General features: G+C 47.9%; 1 protein-coding gene across 3 annotated transcripts in view; it reads right to left on the bottom strand.

Annotated features, from left to right (window-relative positions):
• Positions 1–21379, bottom strand: part of LOC309357104 (multidrug resistance-associated protein 1-like) — a 73405-nt gene that overhangs the window by 7714 nt on the left and 44312 nt on the right. The window contains exons 18-29 of one of the 3 annotated variants that reach the window (XM_081889068.1): positions 21157–21324; positions 20485–20662; positions 18918–18935; positions 18796–18819; positions 14460–14544; positions 11916–12054; positions 8453–8660; positions 7018–7328; positions 4484–4683; positions 2997–3123; positions 1882–1983; positions 366–512 (exon numbers count right to left, since the gene is read on the bottom strand). In XM_081889068.1, coding sequence (XP_081745194.1) covers positions 366–512; positions 1882–1983; positions 2997–3123; positions 4484–4683; positions 7018–7328; positions 8453–8660; positions 11916–12054; positions 14460–14544; positions 18796–18819; positions 18918–18935; positions 20485–20662; positions 21157–21324 — 1707 coding nt within the window. The remainder of the gene's footprint in view (positions 1–365; positions 513–1881; positions 1984–2996; positions 3124–4483; positions 4684–7017; positions 7329–8452; positions 8661–11915; positions 12055–14459; positions 14545–18795; positions 18820–18917; positions 18936–20484; positions 20663–21156; positions 21325–21379) is intronic. The other 2 variants (XM_081889069.1, XM_081889070.1) reach the window with 2 other exon arrangements.

Below are 21379 nucleotides of genomic sequence, written 5' to 3'. Positions count from 1 at the left end.
CCTGGTTGAAGAGGAACTGTTTTTGCCCGGCACCTAAAGATATGCATCGAAGGTGCCAGGTGAAATTCCCTGGGGAGAGCATTCCGCAGATGGAGAGCCACTACAGAGAAGGCCCTGTTCTTGTGTTGCCACCCTCCAGACGTCACATGGAGGAGGCGCAGGAAGAAGGGCCTTAGATGATGAATGCAGTGTCAGGGACTGTTCATATGTGGAGAGGTGGTCCTTGAGATACTGCTGCCCTGAGCCGTTTAAGGCTTTGTAGAGGTTCCACTTCCCTCCCTCCTCCCCTTTCCTACAAGAGCACCTTCTCTGCCTTCTTAACTTCCCCCCTACTTCAGTGTCCATTAATGGGTCCCGGCACTCACTTTTTCTCCTCCATCTATGGTGATGTTGATGTCCCTCAGGACCAAATCCATGTTGTCCCTGTAGCGAAGGCCATAGCCTTTGAACTCCACCTTGCCTTCGTGGGGCCAGTTGCTTGGTGGGGCCGTTTGCTTAATGGTCCACTCTGCCTGAGAGAAAGAAAAAAAGCCAGGAGCTTCCATTATTAGCCTCTGATGTGCCACTTGGTAGACCCCAATAGCATGGGGGAGAAATTTGCATTCTTCCAGATGTGGGAGGACACCACCTCCCATCATTCATGACCGTAGAATGCAGTTGGAAGGGACCACAAGAGTCATCTAGTCCAAACCCTTCCAATGTAGGAACATTTTGCCCAATGTAGGGCTTGAACCTGTGACCCAGAGATTAAGGGTCTCATGCTTCCTGCTCTGCTTGTGAGCTTCCCAGAGCCACAGCAGAAAACCAGGATGCTACTCAAGATGGACCTCTGGTCTGACTTAGCAGGGCAGCTATTCCACTATTCAGTGACTACCCTTCTTCTCTTTCCATGGTTCATTTTGCATATCATAAATCTCTGCATTCTTTACATAAACCAAACCATTCAGTATTCCATTATTACATCCATCAAAACTTATTTACACTGTTGAATTGATCTTAATGCTGCCAGCGTTTTCAAGTGTACACAATCCCCCCCAATATATTCAATAAACATTTTCCAATCTTCTCTAAACACACTTTCTTCTTGTTTTCTTATTCTGTATATTGTCTGCAAGCTGCGCATATTCCATCAGCTTAAGTTGCTGTTCTTCTTTAGTTGGGACCTTGCTCGTTTTCCATTTGGGGGCTAACGAAACACAGGCCGCAGTAGTGGCATACATAAATAGCCGCCGCCTTCTTCTTTTTGGACACCTGGGAATTTCCATTTGAATTATACCCAGCCAATATACCAGTATTTTATGCCACCATATCACCCCCAGCCCTCCAGCATAGCAACCTGGAGCCAAATGCTACATTCTTGGCCTCAGAAACAGAGTTGCTGTGCATAGTAATAATAGAAGTAATAATAATAATAATTTTATTATTTATATGCTGCTCATCTGACTGTGTTGTCCCAGCCACTAAAAAACACAATAAAGCGTCAACCATTAATATCTTCCCTGTGCAGGGCTGCCTTCAGGTGCTTTCTATAGGTCACCATGTGCAGATCCTGTTTTTCCAATAAAGTTAACTACACTTTGTCCATGTGATTTACTGCTGGCTCCTGACACCCATCATCTGAAGACCGCTGCCTGGTCCCCACTTGATGCACCAAATAAAGCAGAGTTTACGCCACTGTACATCCCGTGGCCTCTTTAAAGCAGAAGGACAAATATGGCTGCATCTGCAGAACGATCAATTCTAAAGGGCATCAATGGGCTTTACAATTCTGCCCTCATCTGCTGGGTGACCAGCAGGAAATGCAGATCCCTGTACCTGGGTAACCTACAGGCTTACAATGTGCCCTCAAAACTGCAGCCAGAGGAGCGGTCTTTAACTTACCTCTTTCTCCTTCTCAGAGTATTCTTTGACTCTTTCCACAGCAACGATGTTTGTTTCCATCTCGGACGACATGCGAACCAACCAATTCAAGTAAGTGGTGATCTAACAAAAACAAACAGAGGCCCCAAATATGTGTTTTGCATACATCCCAGCAAGCTGCCCATTCAAGTTCTGCCTGCTGAACACCCTTGAGGACTTGTGTATGGTTGGGTGAAACTTTTGAAGCCAGGGAAGTTTTGGCAAACCATTAAAAAGTCTACATCTTCATGAAGCACTGCCTTGTTTAACAAGGAGGGCTGGGGTGGTCTCAGGCATGCTGTCTTTGTTTATAGAGTTAAGAGCCAATCTGCACATGCAGAAAACGCAAGAGAGAGAGGCTCAGATCAAGCAGAATTTCAGAATTGCAAGAGGAAAGACCTCACGTCTGAATGCTAATTCCCAGACTCAAGAGCATAGACAGAACCGCTCCACGTTTGGGGGCTGGAATTGTTTTATTGCAAGTACTATCTTTTTAACTCAAGTATCTTACCTGGGCAGCCGGGGATAAAGAAGAGAAATTCCACAGTGGAGTTGCTGTTGCATCCAAAGCCCCCTGCCAGGTCAGGTAGTGTTGGGGAAGGGGGTCTGGGGGCTTATTTTTCCTCACCCCTGCCCACCGATTAACCATGCCAGCTCAATGAGTGGCATGGTTTTAGGGCAGCGATGAAGAACCTTCAGATGTTATGGACTACAGCATCCATTATCCTTGACCATGATGGTGGGGGTGATGGGAGTTGTAGTTCTAGCAACATCTGGAGGGCCAATTCTGCATATATTCTATGGATCCACTGCCTCCATCACACTGAGACTGCCTCCAGCGATTGACCTCACTTTCTTGCAGAAGAGGGGGCCTACAGCACCCTCAGTCGCCTTCCCAGAAAGCAACAGGATTGCCCCCTTAACATCTCCTAACCTTACGCTAAATGCTACCTAAAAAGCACAATTCTCTCCTGGCTGAATTATCTATGTAGCTTTACAAAACGCTTAGCCACCAAGTATGAAGAACTGCACCCCTCAAAAAGGTTTTCTTAAAAAGATTATCCGAAAGCAAACCCAGCCTGTTTTCCGTGAGCTACCTGCAGCGAATAGGAGATGGAGAGCCCAACCAGTCCAGGGCTCAGGCTATTGCGGGCGATGACAGCAAAGAGAGAGGCGAAGAGGACGATGAAGTTCCCAACATACTCCAGCCGGACTGCAAGCCACCTGGAAGGAAAGAGGGGGCTTCTTTTAATACCCACCAGGCCCTTGCAGGCCACCTGCGTGAGGACGGGGGGGGGGGGGAGAGAAAGAGCGAGCCCTGCAGGGCAGGGGGAAGAGAGAAACAGGGGGAGCAGTATACACTGGTGGTCAAAATTGTGGAAACCTTTTGGAAAAAGATTTGATGGCTCATAACACCCCCCCCTTTCTTTTGGAGTAATGCCATAAAATTATATATCAATGGAAAGATAATTTAATGAAAAATGTAATGCAGTCTCAGATCAAGCATTTCCTGGTGATCATCCAGCAAATGAGGGCAGAATTTTAAAGCCATCAACGCCCTTTGGAACTGATCATTCTGCAAATGCAGCCATATTAATCTTTCTGGTTTAAAGAGACCAGGGGGTTTACAGTGCCATGAGCTCCTGTGGGCAAAAACCTGCTTTATTTGGTGCATCAAGTGAGGACAGGGCAGTGGTCTTCAGATGATGGGCGTCAGGAGCCAACCAGCAGTAAACCAAATGGGCAAATTGAAGTTTAAAAAAGTGGCGTTATGAGCCATCATTGCCAAAACAAGATGACACCTGAGTGGCTCTCTAAACACTCCTTTTTCTGGTTATTTGGCTATATCATTTGACAGAATACAGATAATTGAACAAACATTCCTGAATTACATTCTTCATTAAATTATCTTTCCACTGATACATAATTTTATGGTATTACTCCCAAAAAAATAGTGTTACGAGCCATCAAACCTCGGAAATACACTTTCCCCAAAAGGTTTCTACAATTTTGGCCACTAGTGTACATGGGCAGGTAGTTGGTCATGAAAAGTTTGCACAGGGAATTAAAAGCTGGTCAAAACTTAAGAAACAGGTCCTCAGGACCGGCTGACATGCTCAAGGTGCCCCAATTTTAACTAGGGATTGGAGTTTGGGACTCAGGAACGATTCTGCTCGCCTCCACAAACGTCCAGCAGAGGGCCTCAAATTCTGAACCAACTCCACTGGAGTGCTGTTGGAGCTGAAGGACCAATGTGTATGAAATCCCCCAGGTACAGTGGTACCTTGGGTTACAGAAGCTTCAGGTTACAGACGCTTCAGGTTACAGACTCCGCTAACCCAGAAATAGTACCTCGGGTTAAGAACTTTACCTCAGGATGAGAACAGAAATTGTGCAGCGGTGGCGCAGTGGCAGGCCCCATTAGCTAAAGTGGTACCTCAGGTTAAGAACAGTTTCAGGTTAAGAACGGACCTCCAGAACGAATTAAGTTCTTAACCCGAGGTACCACTGTACTCATACAGACTGGTAGCAGGGAAAAGATTTCTGTAACTCAAACCCAACACTCCTTGAGTCGTCCACCTGCCTGTTGGCGACGATGCTTGGGTAGTAAGCTTTTTGGTTTTCGTCCACCTTCACGTCGCTCTGCTTTATGAAGCGCTTCTGCTCTTCGAAGGCTCGGATGACGCTGACCCCCAGCAGCGTCTCGTTGAAGTGGGAGTAGACCGGGGAGCGGCTGACCGACTCGAGGCGCTTCAGCTGGCGGGAAGTGGCTACGTAGAAGCGCTGGAAAGGGGCAGGTCAGAGAAATCAAGGCGATGGGTAAGAGGCCGCTCACACCCACTTTGCTTCTGATAGCCAACTACAACTCCCACCAGCCCCTCCCAGTGCGGCCAATGCTCGGGGATGACTGGGAGCTGTAGCTGGAGATGTCAGGGAATCCTGACGGAAACAGGAGTGGAAATTGTCCTGTGTCTGAGATGCAAATCAATCCAGGGAATATGATCCCTGTTAGCTGCTGCAGCTGCTGCTTTTCAGCCCATAAACTATATATAAACGCTGACTTTCCCGACCTCACCCATTTGCACTGCGTTTCCCCTGCATTGAAATGAATGACCCATGCACTGAAATGATTGGGTGTGGTATAATGTAATGCTGCAATGAAATGTGTAATTTATGACATATGATGTGACATAGGGACGCAGGTGGCACTGTGGGTTAAACCACAGAGCCTAGAACTTGCTGATCAGAAGGTCGGCGGTTCGAATCCCCACGGCGGGGTGAGCTCCCGTTGCTCGGTCCCTGCTCCTGCCAACCTAGCAGTTCGAAAGCACGTCAAAGTGCAAGTAGATAAATAGGTACGCTCCGGTGGGAAGGTAAACGGCGTTTCCGTGCGCTGCTCTGGTTCACCAGAAGCGGCTTAGTCATGCTGGCCACATGACCCGGAAGCTGTATGCCAGCTCCCTTGGCCAATAAAGCGAGATGAGCGCCACAACCCCAGAGTCGGCCACGACTGGACCTAATGGTCAGGGGTCCCTTTACCTTTACAATGATGTGACATTTTGCTGCAGCGGACACAAAGATGCATAATGTTGTCAGAAGCTGAACTGCAGCAGACTGGAAACTGTGCTGCATGCAACAAACATGCACTGCTTCACTTTGACAACAGGAAACTCGCTTCAATTCTGCCCCCGTTCACCCTGCCGTTTAAGCGAGGATTAAATTTCCTGCTGTCGCTGTGCATGGGGAATGGTGACTTTGTATCTCTGGCCTTGATAAATACGAAGGATGCTTGCTGCCTTTTGGGAAAGGACCTCCACATCAATTATTTTCACCCTAGAAGCCAGACGCTGTGCTTCCAAGATGGAGCTGGAACTCCTCCATGATGGAGAAGCAGCTGAGGGCACAATGAACTGGCCAAGCGAGGAAACAGAAATATGGAAGCCTCTAGCAAATGAACTAATAGTAGGAGTTATCTTCCACTCATCTGAATGGATCGCCCCAGCTGCACTGGGTGGCTTCCAACAAATATAAAAACACAATAAATCATGAAACATGTAAAAATGTCCCTATACAGAGCTGCCTTCAGATGTCTTCTAAAAGTCAGATAGTTGTTTATTTCCTTGACATATGACGAGAGGGCGTTCCACAGGGCAGGCGTGACTACTGAGAAGGCCCTCTGCCTGGTTATATGATTATGGAAGAAAATCACCGCCATAATTAAATTGACTCTAGGAACTAGGAATTTTTATTATACAGTGGTACCTCGGTTTTCGAACGCCTCCATTGACAAACATTTCAGTTTTTGAACACCGTAAACCCGGAAGTAAATGCTTCTGTTTTCGAACACACCTCAGAAGTCAAAGATGCCACACGGCTTCCGCCGAGTGCAAGATCCTGAGGCCTAGCTGTCGGCTATTGAGTTTTCTGTTTTCAAACGTTTAAGAATTTGAACAGTCTTCCAGAACGGATTACATATGAAAACTGAGGTATCACTGTAGTTAGATTTTGTTTATACTTCTTGCAGCACTTTGATATCAGTCCATCTATTTTTGATATCCTGCTTTGCATATTTAAGTTGAGCAGTCACTGATCCAAGACTGGTTCTGCCAAGAAGTACCTTGTGCCTGCCCAGCAGACTCTTATTTGGTTCCTTCACCAAATAAGCAATCTGAGAAGCTTTGGTTACTTGGTTAATGAGCAGTGAACCTCCTAAAGGGGGTGATGGAGAAAGACACACAGCGAATATCTGGAGTAAGTGTGGCCAGCTTACTCTTTGATGGAAGAGGCTATAGCACACAAAAGGGGGCTATGATTATATTAGAAGGAGTGGCACCCACTGCTATGCCACACCAACCTGGTGTCTTCATGATGCTCTGGACTACAACTCCCATCATCCCTAGCTAGCAGGACCGGTGGTCAGGGATGCTGGGGGTTGTAGTTCAACAACGACTGGTGGAGACCCACGTTTGAGAAACACTGGCTTAAAGGACAGAATGAAGATTCCCGCTTGAAGCGGCAGCCAATTGTGGAGTTTGCTAACACGGTCTCACCAAGAACCAGCTTGGCTAAGGGGAAGTCTGAGGCAGAGCTGGAACCAGGGACAAGAGCTTTGCGTACCTGTACAAAGAAGTAGATGAATCCCAGGGGAGGAATGACGACAGCAGCCACTGGCGTGGCCAAGAGGATAATGATGCAGGCCCCGATGACGTTAAACATGGAGCCCATGAACATCTTGATGATCTGGGGGATGATGGAGTCAATGGTGTCGATTTCTTTGGAAAAGCGGTTCACCAAATTCCCGCTGGGCGTCCGCTCAAAGAAGCTCATGGGGCACCGCAGAATGTTGTGGAGCAAGTTGACGTGGAGACGGCGGGAAGCAAATATCCCTCCAATCGAAACAGCCATGGAGTAGCCAAACACGGCAATACCTTTAGGGAGACAGGCACAAAAAAACACCCTTAAGTGATGGTGTCTTTCCCTTCAACTTTGCTTATGAATGAACCGACTGAAGCCCTTATGAGCACAGCGGGCTCACGAATGGAGCCTACCACTGTCAAAAACTACTTGCACAGCTCCACAGTTCCGATGAAGGATTTTCTTCTGCGGGGTTTCACATTTTGTGTTTGCCATGAATTTCTTTTCTGCAAGGAGCTGAATGAAGACGGGGATGTCCTGAGAGACTGTGGGATGGTCTAAGGTTTAAGGGGTGCATGTGTAAGGGGTGGGGAGAGGAGAGAGGCGCAGGCCATAAATGGAGGGGCATCCATCTTTTGCCTTCCATTCTGTTATTGTTGTGGTGCCCCTCGGCTCAGCACCCAGTGCCAGCAAACTGGTTGTGCCCTCAGGAGGAGCTAGAACTTGGGCTAAGCCCTTCCGCCTCCCAGTCCACTGGAATCCCCAACTCAGAATGCACTTCTTTCTAAAGGGTTTACCATTCTCTGCAGAAGAAAGCCAGGAAGCAGCCCGACCCCAGCTTCCCTCCTGTCTGTGATCTTTCGGAGCCACGACCTGGACTGAACCCTTCCCAGCCACTGAGCTCTTGGAAAAGCTTGGAGAAACGTTGCCAAACAGAATCAAGTGTCACCGTGTCCTCAAGCAAAGGGTGCTCCTGCCAGGAGGCCCAGGGCAACTCCCCTGACGCTGATTCGAGGTGCAAAGGCACCCTATTCCAGGCCCCGCAAACAAGGGGAGGAGGAGGAAACCAGCAGGTTTACTACTGTAACAAGAGCCCTTCTGGATCAGGCCAAAGGGCCATCCATCCCTGCCTCCTGACCTCACCATGGCCCGCCAGATAAGGGAACGGCCGTAGTTCAGGGGCAGAGCACCCGATTGTTAGCAGGAGGTCCCTAGAATGCAGCTGTCAGTCAGTATTGAACTGAGCTTGATGGACCAATGATCTGCTTGTCTTAAGGCAGCTTCCTGCATCCCTACACCTATGAGAATCCCCAAATCAGGACCGCAAGCCGGCCCAAACTGGAGGTGGCGGAACTCCTTCAGAGGAGTTGGATAAACTGAGCAAGGCGATGAGAACCGAGAGAGATTGCAAGCAGACCTTGAGACGTTCCCAGCGCTCCATACACTCCCAGCCGGAGGTCTGTGTGCTGCTGCGTCCCATTGATAACAGGGTCGTCTGTCCACAGGCTTAGCCAGTAGTTGGAAGCAAGCGAGGCTATGTGGTTGCAGAGAAAGAGGAAGATGCTCATGAAGGTGATGCAGAGTCCAATGGCTTTCATGTACTCCCAGTAGACAGCCGGCTTCACCTAAACACAGAAGGGATCGGACTTAGCACACCACTCTTGGGACGCAACTCCCAACTTTGACTCTTAATTCACTCCCGCCCTGCCAAAATTCTTCGCCCCTCTTGCTCTGCAGAGGCTTCTTAGTTGTCTAAACCCGCCACGGCTCCCCCCCCTCACTTGGTTTCTTTATCCCGACATGACCCCTCTGGGTGCTGTCGAGCCGTCAGCTGTCCAGACAGGTGCTGTGGAAAGCCTGCAGGCGGGACCCGAGTGCAAATCCCTGACGGGCTCAAAGTTCGAGGGGGAAACCGAGTCAGCGCTTGTGCTAGCCCATGAAGAGCTGCCGAGAAGGTCCTGGAGCTACGATTTCTAACACCCGGAAAAGGAGGAAGAGCACACTCCAAGTGTCATTAAGACCTATTTCCAGAGAGGAGAGTGCTTTTTTTTGGGGGGGGGGTAATTAATGTGCTCAACAACAACAAAAAGCACACAACAACAATTGTATGGGGGGGGAGGTGGTGGCAAAACATATACTAACCAACCACTTTTTGTAGTTCTTGGGCTTGGTATGAAACCATATAAGCTTCAAATTACCGTAATTAATCTTATTTACAAAGTTAATAACTAAAGTGTGTTTATGTGCCATTTCTTTTTACCCTGGTGTCTAAAAACCATGCAAAAATCAAACTCGACAATCATAATGAAATTGCAGGGACAAATCACAGCAAATGGCCCTTTTTTGCTTCCACCACCAGCTAAGAACTCCCCAGAAGCAACTTTAAAAGACTAGTAGGACAAGTGCAAGGGCCACACGCCTTTGCCTTGAAAGTATCACACTGGGGGTGGTTCAGTCATAAAGCTGCGAGAGGTGTTGTTAAAGGTGGTAAGACTCGCCTAACGGATGGGAAATAGTCGGGGCTTGGGGGAGAATATTGTGAACTGCCCTGAGATCTAAGGACGAAGGGCAGAATACAAACTAATAATAAAAATAAATATCCCAGCGCTATCCCCGTTTAAGTAAACAGAAGCTGTGCAAGCAGATAGCTCCTGTTTATTCCAACGGGGCTTGAACTGGAAAGCTTTCCCTCCGGCACCAGATTATAACCCATATTACCACACGCATTCTACTGGCATTTTCCTGTCTCCAGGGCCCAAACGCACAAGGAGATTCGGATAACCCCTGTGTGATTCGGATAACCCCTTTAAACCATGATCTATGTTTTAGGTGATATCACCATTGTTTTAAACCATGATCTATGTTTTAGGCGATATCACCATTGATATCCTTGATTAATTTATGAGCAGAGGGTGATGTATAGGTTACAAATTTATTGTAATGTATGATGGTGGTCCTTGTTTTTGTTTTGCTTCGGTTCCTGTTTGTCTTTTGTAAGTTTTGGAAGTTTAAGTATAATATGTTGGTATGGGAAACTGTCGTGTAACGGGCCAATGGCCATAATAAAGATCAATCCAATCCAAAGGAGAGCAAGGATGGGCAACCTCCAGATGTTGCTGGACTACAACTCCCATCAGGCCCGGCTAGCATGGCCAAAGGAGCAGAGATGGTGGGATATGTGGTCCAGCAACATCTGTGGACCCACAAGTAAAGAAGGCTACTCTGGAGGGCAACAGGTTGCCTGCCCCTGTTCTGTAACAGACTCTGAAGGCAGCTCTGTTTAGGGAAGCGTTTAATGTTTGACAGATTATTGTATTTTAAGATTTTGTTGGAAGCTACCCAAAGTGGCTGGGGAAACCCAGCCAGATGGGGGGGATATATATAATAAATTATTACCATCATCATCACCTGCAGTTGATCCAACAAGGTGAGACTGCACCGTGTTTCAGAACTGGGCTGCAGCTCCAGAGCTGAGGTGCCATTAAATGTACAGTCGTACCTTGGAAGCTGAATGCCTTGGAAGCTGAATGCCTTGGGCTCCCGACCAAATTGGCTCCCGAACAATCAAAACCCGGAAGTGAACATTCCAGTTTTCAAACGATTTTCGGAAGCCGCACTTTGGTTTTTGAATGGTTCCGGGAGTCAAATGGACTCCTGGAACGCATTCTGTTTGAAAACCAAGGTACCACTGTAAAAATTTAGGCTACTGAAGAAAAGTGTTTCTTTAGAAGCAGAAGCAGCTGCAGCCTGGTTCGCAGGCCTCCCATCAGGGAAAGACAAACATACACATGCCCTTGGCCCGCAGGAATTAAGGACCTGCGCTTGACAGTGGAAACTTGGAGTGGGGCCAGATGTCTGGACTCCAGGTCTTCCAGGCTCCAGGAGCCAAGCTAGAAGCTCGTGGCATCTTTCAAAGAAACGAAACAAAACACAAAAACAACCCGGAGAGTTAAAACATTTCTGGGGGCGGACAACTCTCGAAACGGCTTCAAAGTAGTTGTGCTCATATAATGAAGGCTACGCTGTTCGACTGATTAATTGGTTGGCTGAAAAGTGTCTCTAATTAAAAGAGTGCCACAGATGAGCTGGGCAGCAGTTCTTGTGAACCAGCAGGAGTGAACCAGCCCAGGCAAGGTAAACCTTGCTGACCCCTGCTCAAGAGCCTCTGCAGAGCAGCGTAGGCCAAGGGGAGCTAGTTTGGTGTCATCCAACGCACATTATTCCTGGGCCACCACTGGCCATGCTGGCTTGGGATGAAGGGAGCTGGGTGTTTGGAGGGAGCAGCACCATGCTAGCTACTCTTGGTGTAGACAATACGCAGGCAAGGTGTGGTTCGGTGACAAGCCGGCATCGTATGCTGCAGGAAACCAAGAGATTTCCACAAATACAGTGGTGCCTCGCAAGACGAAAAGAATCCATTCCGCAAGTCTCTTCGTCTTGCGGTTTTTTCGTCTTGCGAAGCAAGCCCATTAGCGGCTTAGCGGATTAGCGCTATTAGCAGCTTAGCGGATCAGTTGATAAGCGGCTTAGCGGATCAGCTGTTAAGCGGCTTAGCGGATCAGCTGTTAAGCGGCTTAGCGGATCAGCTGTTAAGCGGCTTAGCGGATCAGCTGTTAAGCGGCTTAGCGGATCAGCTGTTAAGCGGCTTAGCGGATCAGCTGTTAAGCGGCTTAGCGGCTTGGGAAAAAGGGGGGGGGGAAGGAAAAACACCCCGCAGGAACTCGCAAGACATTTTCGTCTTGCGAAGCAAGCCCATAGGAAATTTGTTTTGCGAAGCACCTCCAAAACGGAAAACCCTTTCGTCTAGCGGGTTTTCCGTCTTGCGAGGCATTCGTCTTGCGGGGCACCACTGTAAAGGAAATAATCAATTCATCTCTCACCTTTCCAGTCTTGGCAGTGTCCGCTTCTGTTAATTTCCAGGCACCTTTTTCTTCTGGCGTCTTCTGCAGCTCAGCTGTGCTGTTCTGTTTCAAGGACTTCCCAGTTTCCCCGCTGTGCATGGAAGAGTTACTGAGCTGCCTGTTGGGAAATGCGTGACGGCTTAGAAATCAAGGCGTGCCAGTTACTTTTATGCACAAGCTGAAGATGCTGCCCGTGAGCATGAGACCCTTCATCTCAGGGTTGCAGGTTTGAGCCCCACATTGGGCAAAATATTCCTGCATTGCAAGGGGTTAGACTAGATGACTCTCACAGTCCCTTCCAACTCTACAATTCTATGACTTTTTAAAACAACCACAACCACACCAGCGTTTAAGATTTGGGTGTACTGTGCTGATATACCATATTTTTATTTTTTCGCTCCTTAAGACACACCTGACCATAAGACACACCTAGTTTTAGAGGAGGAGAACAAGAAAAAAAATATTCTCTCCCTCTCTGCGCAGCAAAGTCAGAACAGCAAGAGGGATCAGTGCGCAGCGAAAGCAGCAATCCCTCTCGTTCTCCTGGCTTCAGGGATAGCTGTGCAGCCTGTGTTCACTCCGTAAGACTCACACACATTTCCCCTTACTTTTTAGGAGGGGGAAAGTGTGTCTTATAGAGCGAAAAATACGGTATTTCTGGACAATTAACCGTAGTAAACTGATGGTGATTTCATTCGTTTCATTGTATTAAGATGCCTGTTTATGGTCTCGGGGTCCCCTTTGAGGGCTGAAACGAATTATATAAATATTTTTAATAAAATCAACTTCAAGGCTGGGAAAATCCACAGCACTCCCTGCAAAATCTGGGAGAATTCGAACTTTTAGAAACAGTCACTTTCACCAATCCAGTGTCCTACAAGGAACAAAAGCCTGCTCTGGGTCTGAGTATATTTGAGTATATATTCACTAAGTTTCTCCAGAGCTTAACCGAGGTCTTGAAGACCCCGTGTTTCTTCTTAGGCCTAAACAGTGAGTGCGGTTCTAACACACATCACACATGTCATTTGGAGACAGGTGAACATCTGGCAATCAGTTTCCCAAATTTAGACCGCAAAGTGAAAACTTACACAGGGAAGACAACTCTACTTTCTCAGGTGTACTCTTTTGTCCAGCTACGCGAAATGCATGCCATATTGCTACTTAAGCCGGTAAAGAAATAATTCTCCCTGGGGTAGGGAGGAGACTTTGCAACAGAAAGTAAGAACAGAGCACCATTCTTCCCCACCTGCCATGCAGAGAAACCTTAGCAGCGTTGCTCAGAGTGGAGGATTACAGAGGGATTAAGGAGAGGGAGAACCTTGACCTGCTGGTTTAGCATTTTCAGTTTTAGACTGAAGGTGTTGAACTGGTCACCCTGGCAATTTCATTTGGCCTTCTGATAACCATACCCCCATTGATTTTAAAACAGTGTGCCCACCATTCCACTAGGTAAAGGTAAAGGTACCCCTGCCTGTATGGGCCAGTCGTGTCCGACTCTAGGGTTGTGCGCCCATCTCACTTAAGAGGCCGGGGGCCAGCGCTGTCCGCAGACACTTCCGGGTCACGTGGCCAGCGTGACAAGCTGCATCTGGCGAGCCAGTGCAGCACACGGAACGCCGTTTACCTTCCCGCTGGTAAGCGGTCCCTATTTATCTACTTGCACCCGGGGGTGCTTTCGAACTGCTAGGTTGGCAGGCGCTGGGACCGAGCAACGGGAGCGCACCCTGCCGTGGGGATTCGAACCGCCGACCTAACGATCGGCATGTCCTACTAGTAAGGAATAAAACCTCCAAGTCGTTTTCAAGTTATAAGGAATTTTTGCAGTGCCATGTGAGCCTGAAAGCATGTGCCACACTGACGCAAAGCCTCTTTCTGCCAGGCAATGCCAACTTTAGCAAGGAGACTTAAGGGCTCATGAGGTGTCAGTCTGCAGAGGACACACACTTCTGGTCCTCCGGTCACTGTCAGAGCAGCTCCCAAGAAGACAGATGTTGGGCCATTCGTGTTTCAGATCAGAAATGTTATCAGAGCATATTATTCATTTAAAGCAGTGTTTCCCAGACTTGGGTCTCCAGCTGTTTTTGGACTACAGCTCCCATCACCCCCAGTTAGCAGGACCAGTGGTCAAGGATGATGGGATTTGTAGTTCAAAAAACAGCTGCAGCCCCGAGTCTGAGTAACACTGAGCTACATTAACTTCTTTGTGCCGTTCTGGAACCCTGAGTAAACGGACGTGTTTTTACCAGCTGACAAAACATCAGTACTGTTGGCGCCTGCTAAATATTCGGGTGAGGTGGGTGAGAGAGACTATCCCACAAAGTGGGTGCAATCGCAGAGAAAGTTCATCTTCAAGTTGGTCATGAGATGGATACTTGTAGGTCACATCACAGCCAAGAGGGCTTCTTTTGATGACAGTAGTGAACTGGGAAGGGTGCTTTTTTCAGCAGAGGTTTCTTTACCCACAAAGCCACCAGGAAGACCATGTCAAAGCAACTTCAATGCAGATCCAAGAAGCTTCCATACCTCATGACTTCTTTTCCCGAGGCTTCATTCACAAGAACCCCATTTTCCATGTGCTTCCCTTCCTTTGTGGTTGGGCTGTTTGCATCTGTAGAAGCGAGATGAATAACAGCACGAAAAGGGTGAGAGCAAATTCCTAGTTCCCAGTGCCAGAAGGCTACCCCCAAATTAAACCTGCTGCCCCCAATCAGGATTAGCATCTAAACTAAACACATGCATTTGGTTTAAGCGTCACACATAGGCCCATCAACTGCCTGCCCCCGATACGAGATGCATGGAACAGAGAACTTTTGCTCCGCAGCCAACCGAAGTCCAGGTTAGATCTCACGGCTAGCATTTTTATTCATCAAGAAAATGTCTGTTTTCGTTAGAAGCGAGCGAGGAAATCCACAAGACCACCCAGTCTACCAAGTGTTTTAATTCAACTGCAGAAAGCTGACAGAGAGGAATGTCAAATGAAATTGTTTTCTCCTTAAAAGCATGCTGGGCACAGCGGACGCTTTTCAAACATTATTAAAGCCAATTGCGGGGAGGCTTATCCCTTCCTTGAGTGAGCAGAAGTGCTTATTTCTGATCTTAGGCAGTTCAAGAAACAGCCAGCAGCCCACCCACCCCTCCATCTCTAACACCTTTAACAACCTCATTTTAAAAACTTGAGGCGGGGGCCGGGAGACGGGGACAGAAGTCCAAGATCTCAGCCCCAAGGAAGAAGATTATTACAGTGCTTCTTCAGGCCCTGCTAATTTCAGGAGAGGAAGGAAAGTACAGGAAAGGGATGTGGAGCAGTCGGGGCTGCACTCTATCTGCCTGCGGACTGTCTTGCCAGAGTGGTACATGCTCTGGTTATCTCCCGCTTGGACTACTGCAATGCGCTCTACGTGGGGCTACCTTTGAAGGTGACCCGGAAACTACAACTAATCCAGAATGCGGCAGCTAGACTGGTGACTGGGAGCGGCCGCCGAGACCATATAACACCGGTCTTGAAAGACCTACATTGGCTCCCAGTACGTTTCCGAGCACAATTCAAAGTGTTGGTGCTGACCTTTAAAGCCCTAAATGGCCTCGGTCCAGTATATCTGAAGGAGCGTCTCCTCCCCCATCGTTCTGCCCGGACACTGAGGTCCAGCTCCGAGGGCCTTCTGGCGGTTCCCTCCCTGCGAGAGGCCAAGTTGCAGGGAACCAGGCAGAGGGCCTTCTCGGTGGTGGCGCCCGCCCTGTGGAATGCCCTCCCACCGGATGTCAAGGCGATGGACAACTACTTGACATTCAGAAGACATCTGAAGGCAGCCCTGTTCAGGGAAGTTTTTAATATGTGACATTTTAGTGTATTTTTCATTTCTGTTGGAAGCCGCCCAGAGTGGCTGGGGAAACCCAGCCAGATGGGCGGGGTACAAATAATAAATTATTATTATTATTATTATTATTCTTGCACAGCTCCCATGCATTTCAACACACAGAGCCTTTCCCTCTCATAAGCTCTCCCCAGATTCTTCGCATAGCCTTGTCAGGCATGGTGTCTCTCTCTCTGTGCGTAAATTCTTCTAACGCCAAGTTTGGGATTCGAAGGAATGTTCATGCAGACGAAAGAAAACCTTCGCATGGGAAAGAAGGACCCTCAGAACCACCACCTGAGTGGTTAATGGCAAATTTGCATTTTGGTGGCATAATTCCAGCTTACAACTCACATCTTGGTGTTCTTGCTGAAAAATACTGTTTAAGGAGGTGTTTCCGAGCACAATTCAAAGTGCTGGTGCTGACCTTAAAAGCCCTAAACGGCCTCAGTCCAGTATACCTGAAGGAGCGTCTCCACCCCCAACATTCAGCCCAGACACTGAGGTCCAGCTCTGAGGGCCTTCTGGCGGTTCCCTCACTGCGAGAAGCCAAGTTACAGGGAACCAGGCAGAGGGCCTTCTCGGTAGTGGCACCCGCCCTGTGGAACACCCTCCTAGCAGATGTCAAAGAGAAAAACAACTACCAGACTTTTAGAAGACATCTCAAGGCAGCCTTGTTTAGGGAAGCTTTTAATGTTTGATGCATTACGGTATTTTAATATTTTGTTAGAAGCCGCCAAGAGTGGCTGGGGAGGCCCAGCCAGGTGGGCGGGGTATAAGTAATAAATTATTATTATTATTCTTCAAGCAAATCATAGAATTGAAGAGTTGGAAGGGACCCCAAGGGTCATCTGTTTCAACCTCCTGCAATGCAGGATTCTCAGCTAAAGCATCCAAGACCATCAAACCTCTGCTTAAAAACTTCCAAGGAAGGAGAATCCACAACCTCCCGAGGGAGTCTCTCCCACTGTCGAACAACTGTCAGGAAGCGTTTAGTTGGAAGCTTGTAACTTGAATCCACTGTATCAAGTCCTACTCCCCAGAGCAGCAGAAAACAAGCTTGCTCCATCTTCCATGTGACAACCCTTAGATATTGAAGATGGCTCTCATATCTCCTCCCAGTCTCTTCTTTTCCAGGCTAAACATACCCAATGCCCTCAACTGTTCCTCACAAGGCTCTGCATACGTTCCAGCTTGTCGACATCCTTCTTAAAACTGGCACCCAGACTGGACACAGTGCTCCAGGTGAGGTCTGACCAACGCAGAATAGAACAGTACTATGACTTCCCTTGATCTGGACGTTGGACTTCTGTTGATGCAGCCCAGAATCGAACCACAATTTTTTGCTGCTGGTGATTTGTGTTAACCTTGTGGTACTTTAAGAGCACTAGAACCTTTTCAACTGTGCTGTAGAGTCCATGAGGGAATAAATGGTGATATCATGCCCCAACCCAGCAGATACTTGTGCAACAACCTCTACATGTAGAAATGCCTGCTATTTAAGGCTGCACCTGCATACCTATGCAGAAGATAATGGCTGTCCTCCAGGTACTCCCGTCTTACCTGGCCATTATTTACTACGCTGTATGGGGCTGATGGGAGTTTGAGCCCAAACAACATTTGAAGGGCCACGGGTTCCCCACTATAGATGCCAATCTCAGCCTAATCAATGAACACCCATTTAGACTTCTGTACAGTTGAGTACCATCCCTGCGAAGGAATGCAAGTAACAGTATCTGGGGCAGTTTTCTCAACAAGCAAACAAACACAAAAAGTAGGGGTTCTGCTTAGGAATTCCTAACAACCATTTCCCCCACCTCTATAAAGACTCGGATCCTACAAAACAGACACTGGTTTCATCTCAAACTCCAGATCTCTCTAACGCCTCAAGAATCAAGATGGCAACGGAGGTAGTGGAACAGAGAATTTCAGGACAGGAGGGTGAACGTTGCCTAAATCAGATCCAGTCGCACTGCAAACAAGAGCCTTCCAGAGTTGCACACAAAGGAAGTATGTCTTAAAAAGCAAGCCTCTATAAATATTCTACAAAACTTAAACTTGTCAACTGACTACATTTCATCTGAGTGGTTAGACACTGACTCACAATATGAAGCCTATAACTATTCCACGAATGTGAGATCTAAAACTGAACCTTTCGTGATTAAGACAAGAGTCCGAGGTCTAATTACCGAGCCCACTTAAGTCAGGTTTGAACCATTCACACTGCCAGGAATCTCCCACGTGGGATTTGGGGGGGGGGGCGGGACGGAGGTTCAGAGTGCAGAGATTTCTCTCTTATAAACCTCACGAACACAGTCACAAACCCTGTGGGGATAGGAAACAGCTTAAAACTGCTGAGGTCATCCTGTCACTTTTCATGCATCTTTTTTGCCAATTTTTTAAAAATAAAAAAAATTAGCTTCACAAACGGCCAGTTCAGTAGATGTCAGACCAGCAAGAAGCAAACTCACTGCCTACTTCTACTAAGCAAGCAAGCAAGCAGGGGAGCTATTCTTCCAAGCGTGCAAGGTTTCTGTTAATAGCATTCGAGTCCCTTGCAGAATTCACAGCTGAGAGAAAATGGCCGGGATCCAAAGGAGCACACAACGTTGCTCCATGTTCCCAAGGAGACTTTGGGATTGAGTTTCTCAAACAGCAACATTCCCATGTCATGTGGCAAGCCGTGGTTGGGGCTGAAAGGACTTTCCAAAAGCAAACTGTGATCTGACCTGGGAGTGCCGATCTCCAAACGCAAAGAAGTCAAAAGTCTCAGAGGGCGAGCCCAAATTCTTAAGTGACTCTAAGTGGTTGAAACTTGACAACAACAATACAGAATTAGGTAATAGGAGTTGGCAAAGGAAGAATAGCCAGTTCCAAAAAAGAACCACTTCATCATTCACACATATTGGATTTGCCAAACCATGCTTGCTTTCATCTCAGACGAAGCGGGGTTTTTTAGAACTACAGCTTCTAACTACATGCACAGAAACCTTTCCAGTACCACAAACCTTCGTCCTCATCTGACCTGGTACCTGCAGATTCATGTCAGAAGGAGAAATTAGCAAAAAGAAAAACGAACGCAAATTGAATTCAAGAGAAAACTGTTCTGTTATGGTAAAGAGAGACAAACCTTCTCCTCTCCCTGAGGCTGTGTGGTTTTGCAACCGTGAGCAGAAAGAAGAAAGAGAGAGAGAGAGATTGGGAAAGCAAATTGTAGATTTTGGATGGCAAGTACTTGTTATGGAAGTGTACCAATGCATCAGGTAGCCCTGCTGCACAAGCTGAAATGAACGAGGGCTAAGCTTTGCTGTCCGAAAGAATGCCGCACCAAAATCACCGCAGAAACACGGCGCAGCACACCGAGCCGGCCCACCTAGCTCAGCGATGGGGAACCATTTTCTGCCTGAGGGCCACATCAACCACTGGGCAATCATCCGAGGGCCACATGCCAGTGGAGGGCTGGGCCAGGGGCAATAGGGGGCAGAGCAATTCATGCAGATTTTGCAGTTGTAAACTAGCTTCTACATATGTTCCCACACATGGACCTCTCTTCTCCATCTGGAGACGGAAGAGGCATTGCCACAGTTCAAGGACACATTCCAGCCGGGCAAAGACATTTCGTGTGGAGCACTGCCAGGAAGAGGTGTGGCCTGGGGAGAGTTTTGAGGGCTGGACAGAGAAGCCTGGAGGCTGCATTCAGTCCCCAGATTTGAGGTTCCCACCCTTGATCTAGATTCACATTTCCAACACTGAGCGGCAGTGGCTCTCCAGGATTTCAGCTCTCTCTCTCTCTCTCTCTCTCTCTCTCTCTCTCTCTCTCTCTCTCTCTCTCTCCAACCTGGAGTTGCTGGGATTGAACCTGGGACCTTCTACATCAGCATTTCTCAACACTGGGTTGTTGGACTCCAACTCCCATCATCCCTAGCTAGCAGGGCCAGTGGTCAGGGATGATGGGATTTGTAGTCCCAACGACAGCTGGGGACCCAACGTTGAGAAGAGCTGCACATGCAAAGCAGATGCTCTACCACTGAGCTATGCCCCCCTCCCCAAATGGAAGAAAAAAGAGAATCCTGGTGGTTTTATTAAGAAACAGCTGAAGGCCTGGAGTGATAACAATGGGTTCTAAACTTATCTAGAATGTTACGAGGTTTACCCTGTCACCCAAAACCATCCCACAGAGCTTAACGCTCAGAACGGCTGCCACGACAAACCCTGTTTTGGTCAAAGCTGAGGCAGAAACAATGCTGCGCTACACAGGGGTGGGAGATGATTACATGGGAGGAAGTTATGAAACTGAACACGTCCTCTTCCTAACCAGGGCAAATTACTCCACACGGTCACGTCAGTCTGAAAGCTAATCTGCTCCAAGATTAACGTTTTCACCAACCTATGAGCAGATTTGCCATTGAGCCTTTAAATGCTTTTTACCTTAGGGTAGCAAGCAAGTAACAAGTCGTCAACAACAACAACAGCCTCCTCCTCCTCCTCTGGGGATGGAAGAGGTTAACCTTGTTGCTGCTTTTTGTATCATCATTCCCATCACGCATCACAAGCCCCCAGGGTCACTCCCAACCCTACAATTCTACCATTCTTTGATCAGAATCCTCTAGGGAGCAAGGCATGCTGGGTAAGTTCTCACGGTCTCCCCATGCAGCCCATTTAGCTTTAAGCACACAAATGGAGAGAAAGACCCTTACCTTCCTTGTCCACATTCTGTTCCGCACTGGCGTATGTGCGCAGGAACTCTGCAAAGGCCCTGTCTTGCTTTAGCAGCTCTTGGTAGGACCCCATCTCGGAGATTTTTCCTTCTGTCATTACTACGATTGTATCCATAAAGGGAAGGTAACCAACGCCGTGGGTTACCAACACTCGAGTCTAGGTGCCCAAAGAAAAGGGAAAGCAGTTAAGAGAGCCAGGGTGAGGACCTGGAAACTTGCACGTTTGTTGAACACGCTACACTCCAGCTGCTCCTCCGTTTATGGCTTAGATTGTCTAACTCAAGATTTCCCAAACTTGGGTCTCCAGCTCTTGTTGGACTACAACTCCCATCATCCCTAGCTAGAAGAACCAGTGGACAGGGATGGTGGGAATTGTAGTTCAAAAACAGCTTGGGAAAGCCTGGTCTAACTATATGTTCAGAGTGGCTCAGTCAGTAGAGAACACGAGACACTTAATCTCAGGGCTGTGGGTTCGAGCCTCAAGTTGGGCAGGTGATTCATCGCAGGAGGTTGAACTAGAAGATCCTTGCGATCCCTTCCAACTCTACAATTCTATGACTGGCATGGAAACATTTCCAACCAGCTTTCCTGAACTTTGCAAAGCATCTCCCCTCACTCAACAGAACGAAGCCACCTGCATTCCAGGCATACTTTGTTTCTGAGGATTCCCTTTGGTCCAATGACTTTCTCAAAGATGTGCTTCCCAACATGAGCATCGACAGCTGACAAGGGGTCGTCTAGCAGGTAGACATCAGCGTTACAGTAGACGGCTCGGGCCAGGCTGACCCTTTGTTTCTGGCCACCAGACAGGTTTACACCCTGGGGAAGAGAAGAGGGGTTGAAAATGAGACCCTGCAATTGTCCAGCGGAAAGG

The sequence above is a fragment of the Podarcis melisellensis genome, assembly GCF_964234715.1.
Source record: "Podarcis melisellensis genome assembly, chromosome: 14".
Classification (NCBI taxonomy): domain Eukaryota; kingdom Metazoa; phylum Chordata; class Lepidosauria; order Squamata; family Lacertidae; genus Podarcis; species Podarcis melisellensis.
The sequence above is the reverse complement of the archived record's forward strand: the minus strand, read 5'-3'. Positions and strand labels throughout refer to the sequence as shown.